Genomic DNA, 13,576 nt, shown 5'->3' on the forward strand with positions numbered 1-13,576 from the left:
ATGATTTCTTCTTGTTGGGTATAAATAGAGTACAGTTCTCATTCTAAAAGTGGGCTTCTTCAATAACAGTAGAAAAAGAAGAGCCACACCTAAGAAAGAAAATGGATCCTACTGACCAAATTTCTGAAGAATGGAGCTCTCTTAGTGGCTTTTGCACAGCTGAGGAAGCTGACTTCATGAGCCAGTTGCTGGGAAACTGCTCACTCCCTGAAAATCTCAGTGGAAATTTCCACTTGGGAATTCCATCTGCAACATGGCCTGGCCATGAATCAACAATAGTGACCGTGACAAGCATCAATGAAAGTCCATATTATCCTACAACCGCTGATAATAGTAACAGTAGTTATTTATGTTTTTCACAAGGAAGTAGCTCCACTTCTGATAGTAGCAATATATTTCCTACTACAAGTGGCAATAAACACTGTTTGAATGACCCAGTAGCCAACATTGGCTACATGTCCATGGGTTTTGCCAAGTTCAGCCCATATAATGTTCAAGGGAGTCACAACCAACAGATGAATGAAAACACTGATCAAGATTTAGGTCTAGAGGTTATTGCTGACAAGAATTCGCTGGATCATCAGGAATGTGAAGTACTAGTTTCTGAAGCAGCAAAAGAGGATATAACCACCAATCTGGAGAAGTCGGGAAAAAGATCAAGGGGCTCAATGCAGGTAGAATAGCACAAATTATTATTCTTTCCTAAATAAACCACTTACTAATGCTGTTTCTTTGTCCTATAATAATATAGTTATATAAGCTTTTCCTTTTCCAGAAGAATTTATTGTATGTGTTTGGTTTTGTATGGTTCTTCTCATCATGATTTGATAATTTTGATCTAATGATTTCGTAGGTACGAAAGAGCAAGAAAAATGCTAAATCCGTGAAGAAACCAAAATCTGATTCTATAAGTAACTCTGAAGAGGGTAGAAGTCCTGATCTTCACGGTTGCTGCTCAGAGGATGATGACTCCAATGCTTCTCAGGAGCTAAATGGAGGAGGATCTTCAAGTTTGAGCCTGGAGGATTCTACATACCTTAAGTTGAAGGGGAAAAAATCAACAGCTAGTAGAGGTTCTGCTACTGATCCACAAAGTGTATATGCAAGGGTGTGTATTTCATCCCATTAATCCACTCTAATAATTTTATGATGTTTTATTGTTTTCAATGTACTGTAAACTGTAAAGGATATGATCTCAAGAAATTTTCCTTTTTGCATAATGCAGAGAAGAAGAGAAAGAATAAATGAAAGATTGAAAATCCTACAAAACCTTGTCCCCAATGGAACCAAGGTAGATTTCTCAATCAATATCCAACTACTGCCAAAGTGAAACAAGTGGTTGACTTAAGATGCTGAATTTTGCTTCCTCATGAATTGCAGGTGGATATCAGCACCATGCTTGAGGAAGCTGTTCAATATGTGAAGTTTTTACAACTCCAAATTAAGGTAACAACTTGAGTTGAGATCCTCCTTAGTCTTTATTTTGCATCCAAATTTTAGTTCAGTTCTTTATATTAGAAGATAGAGACTCATTGTGATTTCAATTTAACAGCTTCTGAGCTCTGATGATCTTTGGATGTATGCTCCTATTGCTTACAATGGAATGAACATTGGACTAGACCTCAATATTACCCCAACCAAACAGCCATAAGTATATTGCATAGCAGTGAAAGGGTGATGCAGCAATTTGGGAGCTACCTTTTGTCACACTTCTATTATAAGTGTGTATTAACTTCCATTTAATCATAAAGAAGTTTGAAATTTTTTTATTCATAGAGTAAGAGATGGATTAATCAAGCGAACCTTATGTATTTTTTTAACCGTGAGAGATCATTTTCGGTTGATTTCCTGGTTGTTTACTCCTCATACTTTTAACAATCTATGTTCGGTTTCACCTTATATATAATGTTTTTTAAGATACAGTGACTCTTGCAACTTCAAATATTAAATGAGATTGAGTTTGATTCTCTCTGGAAATAATTTTGATCAGATTTTACTTATTTTTAAGTCGAATCTGAGACAACAAAATTTAGAACATTGATGGACAACGAAAAAGATAGTAATTTTCTTCAAAAGAAAAATTGTAATCTGGTTTCAATGCTAAAACATTTATGAGGACAAGATGTTCAGAGAATTAAAGGCCCTCTTAAGGGTTTTTCTTAACACGGAACATCGACACGATTATAGAAAATCATTGTTATAAAAATTTATAGAAGTAGAAGACAAAAATTGTAATTAGAAGTGAAAATAAAATATTGGTATATGCTTCTTACCAATCCAACCATTTTACTCTTTCTTTCTTCTTCTTCTTCTTCTTTTTCCTTTCAAAGAATGCAATACCATAAAGAATAGAGGTGTAGTTGGGGTGCAACGACCTCAATGGCAGCAGCGAGAGGGAATTCTTTAGTTTTTTGCTATTAGTATGGCGGTGCAGTAATAATCATACGGGTGCAAAAAGCAAAAAGCAAAACTCATGCCATATTTATTTTATGCTATACTTATGGGAAATATTAATAAATAATTCTTAATAAGATTTAAATTATCACATTTTAAATACAAAATAAGGTTCATAGAAAAAGGGGAGAGAATCGTTTCATTCACTTTTCAGAATCAACAACAGGGATCTTGATAGTTTCATTCTGATCTTTGCTTATAAGGAAAATTTTCTTTTCTGTTGAAGCCTGGGACTGAGTATCATCTGAATCACAACTTCTGGAGCTACTAAATGCGTGCTCGTGCCCGATCATATTCCTCCTTCCTCTCATCCACAATTCTAAGAACATTGTTTTTCTTTCCAACTTCATTGGCTTCATTTAAACTGGTTCCATTTGGCCTAGGCCTTATGGCAATTTTTATCTGCTCAGGTTTATCATTTTCCAATTGTTTAGCAGGTATTATTTCAGACCAATGGACCACAGGATACTTGCTTTCAGCTACCTAATCCTGATTCCTTGACCATTATTTGCGTTTTGAGCAACATAATGTGTAACCAGTCTGATATATGAAGATATGCAAATCAACAACATTTTCCTTCTTCATATATCAGATTAACACATAGTGTTGCTCATCACGTATGCAAATAATGGTCTAAGATAATGACTTAGATGGTCAAGGAACCAGGATTATGGTCAGAAAGTTAGTTGAACGCAAGTATCTTATGGTCTACTTGTCTGAAATAATACCTGCTAAACAGTTGGAAAATAATAAACCTGAGGAGATAAAATTTTCCTTAAGGCCTAGGCTAAATGGAACCAGTTTAAATGAAGCCAATGAAGTTGGAAAGAAAAGCAATGTTCTTATAAGTATGGAAGAGAGGAAGGAGAAATATGATCGGGCACGAGTGCGCATTTTTTTTAGTGTACCAAAATATAATTTTTCATATACTTGAATAACAATATTTCACTACAATTGAGTATAAAATGTGACTAGAAGAGTACCAAAAGCTCACTACCACCATCAAAACGAAAAACCTAAAAAACGAACATGAGGTTTATAAGATTGCACAAAAATTGTATCTAAGTTAATATAAAAGTTGTATATAAGTAAATGCCAACCTTATCTTGAAGTGTTGGAGATCTCACATTAACTAGAGATAAAAAATTTCATAATATATAAGTAGTGCAAACCTCATCTTATAAACAGTTTTATAAGATTGAGTTAGATTTAAAGTTTATTACTTAATATGACATCAGAACCATTTAAATCTATAATAATAAGAATTTGTTGGTCTTATCAAACCACCTATATAGTCTTACGAGTTGGTAACCTCAGTATGATAGAGTGTATTGAAAATCACACATAAAAAAATATTAACTTATCTGTCAAAAAGACTAATATTAATTAGTTATTCACTTAAAATAACAATATTTGAATAATAAGTAAAGTTTCAATACTTATTATCATTGAAAATGAATTAGCATTTTTTTAACAATTACATCATATATTGAAATTTTATCAAAATTGCTTAATTTTTAAAAAATGAGAAAACCAAATGTGTTGCTAAATTTATATAGACTAAAATTATACGATAATTATAAAACAAAAACCAAAGTATGCCTAATAAATAGTTGCAATACAAGAATGCGAAAAAGAGTTAGCTTCTAGCAAGAAAAAAAAAGGTTTTTTTCTACCTAATACTAATTCGATTGTTCGGACGTTATCTACAACATAAATACAGTTATCGTCAAATATGTCTGAAATTTGGCAGCAGATTGACGCTGGTTAATTTGAAGATGAGAGAATAAAATTTAAAATCAATAATCTCTAAAATGCATTACCATTCTCATGTGAAATGCTATTTAATCCAGTCTTCTCACAAATAAATAGACAACTTGAATTCTTTGTGTTTATGTTATCATAAAATGATGTTATACAACATATTCTTAATGAAGGCAACGTAATACATATAATGCATGTCATCATTTGATTTGAAAATCTAAAGACAAAAGTGCATCAAACTTGATATTTTTATCTACCTTGAATAAATTGCTTGGTTTAAGAAAAATAATGAAAAAAAAAACATTAGACAACAAATAGAATTGATTTGCCATTATTAAACGCAAATAACACTAAAAGCCCACTAGCAATTTTAAAATTTTGAGTTTGGAACCATCAGTAGAAAAAATAAACGTAATTAATGCGAATATTATGTGTGAATATAAACCGGCTGAAAAAAAAATGCGTCTACTTAGCTATTTGTATGCAGGAAATAAAGTGTGGATCTAACTTCTGTACCTGTATACCTATGAATGAATGAACAATGTTGTTAAGGCTGCAATAAAAAAAAGCACGATAGGTTACAATCAGAAGTGTGGAACAAGATGTGGCATAAAGAGAAATCCTAGAATCTAGTGGAAATAAAATAACAAAAAGTATGTCCTAAATTAAGTATACAACTAGCTACATTCCCAATAAAAACGTACGACAACTATCTAATTCTGAACCCTTTTATTGTCCATATGATACAGTATCAAATTCATGTGCTCAGAAATCTGAACTCAAAAAAGGTACACAATAGGGTAAGGCTTCAGACATAAATATCCAATCCAAAGAAGCTCACAACTTTTCTCCTCTCACGCTCTTTCATCGTTCGCATGATTTACAACCTCTGATTGGCTGTCCAAGGGCATATACTGTGCCATGATGGCTCTGATCTCGGAATCCATGTACGACTGCAAAAACACCAACAGAGAATATAGGTAAATGGTAAGTGACATGTTCTAATATTTGAGTTGAATTTCTAATAATAGGTAATTTGATTGATCTCATTGCATGCCATAATGCTGCATAAATTAAGAATTGAATAGAAAAGGAAGCTAATAGCATCAATAAACCGAGAGAATGTAACTAAGCTTACCCTTATTCTATATTTGTACACGAGGTATGCCCCACCAGCAGCCACAACTAAGCCAACTAAAATAACCCAAAAAGCAGCCCAAGCTGATCTTCCCTCCTGACTCGCAGTTTTACCTGCAGAATACCCAGTTGGAAATAAATGAAACCAACCAATTCAAATGTCATGCAAGTAGAAGAACATCAAGCGTGTTTGACTCACTTATGCAAGTATCGTGGTCTCTTATATACAAAAGATCTCCACTGCAAGTGCAGTCATAGCTGCCCCAGGTATTCTTGCAGCTACATTCAGGGCACTGACAAGCTTTCTTCTCTCTGCATTCATCAATGTCTGCAAGGATAAAACAGAAGAGTTCAGATGTTTTGTTTAGTTTTGATGAAAACTCACAAAGATAATCAACAACGCCCAGGTAATGGATTAATAGTAGTACACAACTACTTAACAGGGAGATGAAGTTAAAATATGGCTTATCAAAGTAATCTCTCTTCTCTCAAACATAAGCAAAAAAAAATGTGTTGGATGTATGTTTCAAATATAAACAAATCTAAACTAATTTCACCTTATTTAATGAGACTATTTCTAATGACCCTTGTATTCTAGATAACAAGTTCCAATAAAAGATAGTTTAGGAAAAAATGTTTATTTTCTAAAAGAAATTAGTACAATTAAATGTTACCTTCTAAACTAGTGAGAATTAATTTATTTCTAAAATTTGAGACGGATTACATAATAGCCAGCTTCACTTAGGATCTATTTAATAAAGCTTCTACAAAATAAAATAAAATAAAAATTGACTTTTTCATAACTTAAAATTAGTCTATATACAAGTTAAAGATAAACATATTGAGAAAATATATGGGAATGATTCAACTAATGGAGTCAATTTTATTTTTTCCTTATTTCTTTTTCCTCAAAGTACTTACGGAGAAACCCGTCCAGTTAGGCCCTCACTGAGACAGCTATACATCTTTCCTACTTTTATACTTTATTTTTTCATTGGAGCTCAACTAATTTAGTTCAAAATGTTCTTGTAGGGAGTTTATGTGTGCGCATAGCAAATCAGCTTGTTATGTTAGAACAGTAGGAACTTACATTTTATGTTAAGATCAGGAGCAAATCTTAACCATAAGATCTTCCCAGTAATGGTAGAGATCGAAACATACGAGCCATGACACTTTAAAACAAAATTACCTTTTTCAAATTGATATGCGACTCTAATTAACATTTAATTTTAATTTTGACCATTCAAGTACTATTATTATAGATCCAAGATCAACTACTTTCACTGTTACACAAAAATGGCTTTAGCAACATACAATACAATCCCTGTACATGTAAACTGAATTTCATCCTCAATCCAACATGATGCCAAAATTCAGTTCATTTGTGTTTAAACAGAATTTTATCTCAAAAACATTGGTTTGGGTGGAAATGAGAGCAGTTGTTTTTCTATAGAGTCTCAAACCAGGTTTGAAAACTATAACCCACATGCATATACAGTAAGCCAGGGATGCTGTGACTATTTCCAGTACATTAGTTTGTGAAATAATGAGAATAACCACTATTGAACAGGATCCAGGGAATACTACAAAAGCTCAATACCAGGAAAAAATAATAATAAAAGATAAATTATCAATATATCTCACCTTCACAATTTTTGACACCATCCCCTTTAAAGCCTGCAGGACACTTACATTTAACCCCTCCATCATCCTGTCCACGAAGCAATAATTCAGTTTCCATTATAGATTTATAAACCCTACCGAGTGAAGTCGACATTCAAAAAATTTAGTAACTACTAACCAAACAAGCAGAATATGCATGTCCATTCCGAGCTTCATGCCAACAACCTCCATTGTTTATCTTGCACCGCCCAGGTCCACTAGCTGCAAACCCAGAAGAAACTAGCTGAATAAAACTCTGAATACATTTAAGGAAAAGGTTTATTATTCTATATGTGTGTATATAATAATACATACATATCATAGGTTTCTATAATTTTATTGAATTGTATACTAGGTCCCTATAATTTAAAGCTAAAAGCTTCCAACAGTATCCCTAGATGCTAAGGAGGAGTCAATCTTGGATAGCAGCAAGTAGTGGTCAACCTTAAAACTGCTAATGAGGAATAGCTGAGGGATGGCCACTATTCTAATTGTTTTGCTATTATTATAATTTCTTATATTGTATGTTATGCTTTGTTTAGTGGTTATTATTACTGTCATCATTTAATAATTTACCTTTATAAAAAATACAGATTTACTAAAACAACAAGGATCTACAAATAATTTACATTTATGAAAATACAGATTTTGTAAACTAAAGAATCATCAACCAGCCAATGCATGTAAATGAGATTAATAAGTAAATATCAAACCCATGACCCACTCTATTTCATTAAGCTTGACATATTTGTAAATTAAAAAACAATTAATTATGATCATGGATAAGTGCTCATAATGTTAAATACGCATCCTTTAATCCATCCTTTTCTTATTCTTTTAAATTACAAATAGATAAGTTTGAATTTTAACCTGCACATGTTGTATAACCATCTCCTTTGAACTGCACACCATCCACCAAGGGGCATTCACATACTCTCCCACGGAACGTATCCTGAGAAAATATTCACGTATATTATCAGGACTACAGAAAACTGAAACCAGGATTGTTAGATAGTCATTTTAATTTAAGTACAAATACCTTGCAAGCGGTGATGTTAGCTGGTTTATCCTGCCAACAACCACCATTATTCGCCAAGCACTCATTTGTCTCCACATCTGCCAAGAAAGAGTTTGCCACTTAGAAAACAAATTGCCTGTTTAATCAGAACTGAAAGAAAGCCAACATTTACCACTGCTCAAACAAACAGCAGGTTCCGTAGTTTCTTCAAAACCAGCACAAATAGCTTTCATAACAGCACCTTTCTCTAACTTTCCTGAAAAATAAAATACTTGAGAATTGGAATTCCAGATCAATATCAATCCAAGAAGCATATAGTACTAGTACAAACCTCGATACTGTCTATTGTTGACAACTAGAGTAGGCAATATGGTAACATCACCTCGTGATCCCTTTCCAACCTACAAACACTAGATTGTTAAAAGTCTATAACAATGTGATACATGCAATTAAATGATAACATGAACTGAAAAAAAAAACAATAAATGTTTTAAAGGAGTACTTGGGCATCTTGCTCTTCTTTCAAAACAGGATTTTCAGAATCATTATTTGGATCTCCCATGCACTTTTCAATCTTTTTAATATCAAGGCCTGCAAATATTGAATAATCATCTTTTAGAAGTAATTATTAACCAACCACCAACGGAAAGCATAATAAGCAACAATGATTCACTTGCCAAGTGATTCAATGACAGCATCTGCACATTTCTTGTTGTATTTTTTCTCCTTCATTGGACATCTAATTTGAAAATCAGTGACATAATCCCACCACACCCAAGGCTTTTTGGTTTCATTTGCCACCTTGAAAACACATAGCTGCCTTAAATTTTCAATAACCACGTCCTTTCCATCATATCCAGTACTGAAATCCTGCTCAGGATCTGGAGCACAATATCTCCCATGATTTATGCACTGGGACTTGCACTGTTTGCTCAATGTGAATGCTTGGGGACAGTACCAAGTTATATAATGGGGCGTAAATTGAGTATAACCACCTTTCTCCAATATCTGCGCTGCACCCTTAAAATCTTTCACAAATTCCATCAACATATCACATTTAACTCCACACTCATCATTGCTGTTGGTCCACAGTTCATACTCCACACGATCATCTGGGTGGGGGACAGCCTCTCTCCAATCCAGATTTACATTGACCATATCCCCATTACTTATGGCATCCTTTAACTTTCCACCAAAACTTTTTTCAATCAGAGCAGATGGTATAGTTATGTTCTCTATGTATTTTGCAGAAGACCCATCCTCTTCAGGAGTGTCCATGGTTATCAACTTTTCCTCGATGTCATCTGCAACAAGAACAGCAGAAGCTCCAGCCTTTTGTGCATTCCAGACCTTCAAAGCAAAGAAGCAATCTGCAAAAGAAAGAACACATAAAGACATTTAGAATACACCCAAGCAACATATCAAGACTTGGTCAAATTTACAGCATGCCCCTTGTGCAAAAGCAAACCACAAATTTGAACTAATAGGTCTTTGTGAATGATTGGACAAGTGTTTTCAAAATTAATTTTTATTTTTTGCCGTGATATGCTTTATATTTCTCTGTCTTTATTCTAAAAAATAGAAGCCGTAAAAATCAGTATAAGGCTACTTAATATTTGTTTCAACTCCAAAAAAAAATTAAGACTAGGAATCAACTCCTAAAAGTAGAAATCGCGAGAATATTTACCTAAAATCATGTTAACAGGGTCAACTCAAATAGAACTAGTCGTGCAAACTTTACTTATAATCATATTAGTTGCTATTTTAACGCGATTTTGTAGAATCAAATGTGAATCCAAACACGCACGAAATAAAACCTAAGACCCGTCATTATCTATCTACCCATTCAAAACAAATAGTGGGGCAACAAAACCATTTTCTCCATAGATACATGAAAAAGCAATACCTAAGCCCCGTGAACCAAACAGCAAGATAGTGTACGTAAACCAACAAAAGAAAACAACTTTGGCTCCCAAGAAGCAAAACATTAAACCGAGAGACAAAAACCCTTCTCAAACAACGCAAAACGGGCTAAAAAAAACCCTCAAAACCACATACAAATTACACCCCAAATCACTACCAACAGAACCTGAAACCTTAAAATCAGACGTGAAAATAGTGGAAATAATAGAATCTTACTTCCTCGATCGAGCAAAACGACAGTGGGAAGAGCACCAGGTTTAGATTTGAAGGAAATCCCAGAGTCATCGAACTCCTTGCAACCCTTTTGGTTTTCCTTAGGGTACACCACGTTCCCAGCCATGCTGCCTCCGTATTGAGGTATCCCGAAGTTCCCAATCGCGCTATCGTGCGTGCCCTTGATGTTGTCCGGCGACGTCACCGTCAAGCTGTTCTTCTCCACCACGAATTTCGCCATTGACGGCGGCGAAAGAAACAGTACCAAAAACCCTAAAAAGACGCAGAACGAAGATCTCGGAAGCTTCATTTTGGGAACACCCAGAGAGCGATTAGGCTGGGTTTCAAGAATTCCAAAATGGGTCAGCTTCAGAGATCGCTCCAAGGGAGAAAGAAAGGTAAAAAATAAAAATTGAACCTTTGCTTTCTCTCAGTTTCCTATTGAAAAAAAAAAAAGGAAAGTGGGATTTTTTGTTGTTGTTTAAGAAAACAAAAGTGAGTTTAGTACTTGAGTTGCGTATTTATAATTATGCGAGGACTTGGAGACGCAAAGATCTTTCTCTGTTGAATTCTGAATTCGAGTAGACAACAACAAAATTCCTAATCTTCTTTCTTTCTTGACTCGTAAGTCTTAACCATTAAGCATTTACAATTTTTATTTTATTTTATTTTTTAAATATATCATCTATTGCATACAATAATGATAATAAAAATAGTAATATTATACAAGTTATTGTATGAATTATCTTAAGTTATGCTTCTTGAAGAAAAAAATATATTATGAAAAGAATCTCATTATACTTGTAATCTTATCTATGTATTATACCCTATATCTCTTCCAATAAAAAAGGAGAACGTATTGTGTGAAGGATAGATACCCCGTATCTCAATTCTCTACGCAAAAAGAGGTTTTTGTTCTCTAAAATAATAGTCGTAGATAAGATTAACAAATTAAGTGTAAATTATATTTATATGGTGGTATTTATCTTTCATTTTTGTCAGTAAAAAAAATTAAAATCTTAATATCTAATTAGATATCAATTTAAAAATTATTTAACATTAATATAAATTAATTTAAAAACTACAAGTTTTTAAATTTATAAAATTATATCTAATTTAGTTATTAGAACAATTAATTATTTTTTGCCCTTAAAATAATAGTACTCATAAGATTAATAAATTAAAAGTAAATTATATTTATATTTTCTAACTCATCTTATTGCAAAACCTATTATCACTCCTATGTTGTTTTCTCTGATTTAGTTATTGGTGGTTTCTATCTTTGATTTTTGGTCAGTCTAAAAACAGGTATAAAATTGCAAAATATTGGTAGCTAAATTAGATACCAATTTAGAAACCATTTAATAATAATAAAAATTAATTTATAAAGTTTTTTTTTAGATTTTAAAATGGTATTTAATTTAGTCATTAGATCAACTAATTTTTTTTATCTCTAAAATTAGTTTTTATTTCATGATTTTTTAATGTAAATAATTGAAATATTTTTTTAGAAAGTTAACCCTAGGATAAATAAAAGATTTTGAGTCTAAGTTTTTAATGATGAAATGATAATTATCTTCATAAGGATTATTTTGTGATGAATATTTGTTAGTTTGCTTAATTGATTGAGTTTTTTTTTTGTGAAATGTGTCAGATTGGGTTGAAATCAAGGTGATTTTGTATTGACTTCATTTTGATTTATGGATTTTCTAGAATTGGGTTTTGAAAGTTATTCCACTCTTATCATATGAAAATATGGGAATATATGAAAATATAGAAGTAAAAATAATAATATAAAGGTAGATCATTTGTGAGTGTATATACGCGTGAGAAGTTTATTTATTAATGTTAATTTTGTGAATTATAGTGATTAAAGTTTTATTATTTTAATATCCCTTTATTATTTATTATTATAAAATCATTAAATATAAATTAATTTTAAAAATAGTAAATAATTAGTTATTATATTAACTAATTTATATATTATTTAAAAAAATAAAAAATAGATTAGTATCTAAAATAGTTTTTAAATTAGTATTTAATTTACCATCAAGGTTTTACCTATCAATTATTTATATTTTAAATTTTGTACTTAAAATCACATTGTTAACTAATTAGATACCAATTTAAAAATTATTTATTGAAAAACTATTTTAGATACTAATTAACTTTTTTAATATTTAATTTAGTTAATATAACAACTAATTATTTATAGTTTTTATTTTTTTATTTAATGATTTCTTTATTATTTAATTAATATTTAATTGTTTTAAAGTACTATCTATTTCAATTAGAGTTAAATATCTGGATTGTGAACTTTACTAATTCCAATTAATTATATACTATTTAAGTGAGAAGATGCAACTTTCAAGTTAAATCATAATTGTGTATTTAATGTTTAAGTGAGAAAGATGATGCATCAATGTTTTATTTTCGAAGAGTTTGACTGTTGACTATGGACAATCAAGCAAAGAGATATATGTTAAACAACTATTTAGACTTTGAACAATAAAGATTGAAACAATTATGGTTAAAGTGAGATGTGTCACTTAAGCTATTTTTTGTGTGTGTGAAATATACGTGTTTATGGTATTTAGTTGATTTTACATGTCTATATTTATATAATTGTATGTACTTATTTATTTTTGTATTTTTGTGGGAATTTTATGTTAGAAATTGGAAGGAGATGAATTGGATTGATCTAATTAATAAAATAGATAGATAGTAAAGTATATGAATTGAGATATGCAATAACTTTTTTGGATTAAGAATCTATGTGGTATTAAGTAAACAAATTTATTAATATATTTCATGTATATTAAAATACCAGAAAGTAAAATATAATATTTTTGTACCAACATGATTAAATAAGTTAAACATAAATTATAAGGATGACAAAGTGGGACGGGCTGTGGCGGTTGGCACACGGCCCGCTGAAAAAAAAAACATAGGAGGGGTTGTTTATTTCATCTCGCTGACCCGCTTAGGTTCGTCCCGCATAATCTGCAGTCCGTGCGGGTCAAGTACGGGGCGGGGCGGGTTGACCCGCATAACCTGCATAACTTTAAAATGTATAAAAAAAATTTTACACCCCATATTTTCTTTATAAAGTCTTATATTTTACATTCCAAAATTTTTAATAACATCTTACTATGCATATTTCATAAAAATAATATTATGAGACCATTTACCTAATGCATCTAAATAAAAAAAATCAAATTTTTTATTTAAAAAATTATTTTTTTAATAAATATTTCTTATGCAGCTAGCCCGCAGACCTGTGAACCAACCTTTATGCGGGACGGATAAAAAAATCAGTCCACAAATTTTATGCGGGACGAGCTAACCCAGCCCACTTTTTGCGGACCAAGTGTGAGACGGACCTATGCGGGACTTCCAACCCAC

The 13,576-nt window shown here is 31.8% G+C and overlaps 2 protein-coding genes across 2 annotated transcripts; one reads left to right on the top strand and one right to left on the bottom strand.

Annotated features, from left to right (window-relative positions):
• On the top strand, window positions 1-1,846 carry LOC137828109 (transcription factor bHLH84-like). Its single transcript, XM_068634551.1, has 5 exons — window positions 1-674; window positions 854-1,108; window positions 1,226-1,291; window positions 1,381-1,446; window positions 1,553-1,846. The coding sequence occupies exons 1-5, from the start codon at window positions 102-104 to the stop codon at window positions 1,649-1,651; spliced, it is 1,059 nt and encodes a 352-aa protein (XP_068490652.1). The 5' UTR covers window positions 1-101; the 3' UTR covers window positions 1,652-1,846.
• Window positions 1,847-4,749: 2,903 nt separating this feature from the next.
• LOC137828494 (vacuolar-sorting receptor 1-like) lies at window positions 4,750-10,821 on the bottom strand. Its single transcript, XM_068635104.1, has 12 exons — window positions 10,175-10,821; window positions 8,713-9,405; window positions 8,538-8,626; window positions 8,367-8,436; window positions 8,208-8,291; window positions 8,057-8,133; window positions 7,888-7,969; window positions 7,157-7,239; window positions 7,000-7,066; window positions 5,555-5,683; window positions 5,357-5,469; window positions 4,750-5,171 (listed from the first exon to the last, which is right to left on the bottom strand). The coding sequence occupies exons 1-12, from the start codon at window positions 10,479-10,481 to the stop codon at window positions 5,073-5,075; spliced, it is 1,893 nt and encodes a 630-aa protein (XP_068491205.1). The 5' UTR covers window positions 10,482-10,821; the 3' UTR covers window positions 4,750-5,072.
• Window positions 10,822-13,576: the final 2,755 nt, after the last annotated feature.

This window comes from Phaseolus vulgaris, chromosome 7 (genome assembly GCF_000499845.2).
Source record: "Phaseolus vulgaris cultivar G19833 chromosome 7, P. vulgaris v2.0, whole genome shotgun sequence".
Lineage (NCBI taxonomy): Eukaryota > Viridiplantae > Streptophyta > Magnoliopsida > Fabales > Fabaceae > Phaseolus > Phaseolus vulgaris.

Bases quoted from the DNA above. Each gene is read 5' to 3' on its own strand.
- LOC137828109 (XM_068634551.1), top strand. From the start codon at position 102: ATGGATCCTACTGACCAAATTTCTGAAGAATGGAGCTCTCTTAGTGGC. The intron at 675-853 runs GTAGAATAGCAC...ATGATTTCGTAG, and splicing joins GATCAAGGGGCTCAATGCAG to GTACGAAAGAGCAAGAAAAA. The intron at 1,109-1,225 runs GTGTGTATTTCA...TGCATAATGCAG, and splicing joins CACAAAGTGTATATGCAAGG to AGAAGAAGAGAAAGAATAAA.
- LOC137828494 (XM_068635104.1), bottom strand. From the start codon at position 10,481: ATGAAGCTTCCGAGATCTTCGTTCTGCGTCTTTTTAGGGTTTTTGGTA. The intron at 9,406-10,174 runs GTAAGATTCTAT...TTTCTTTTGCAG, and splicing joins CGTTTTGCTCGATCGAGGAA to ATTGCTTCTTTGCTTTGAAG. The intron at 8,292-8,366 runs GTTTGTACTAGT...TTTATTTTTCAG, and splicing joins CAACAATAGACAGTATCGAG to GAAAGTTAGAGAAAGGTGCT.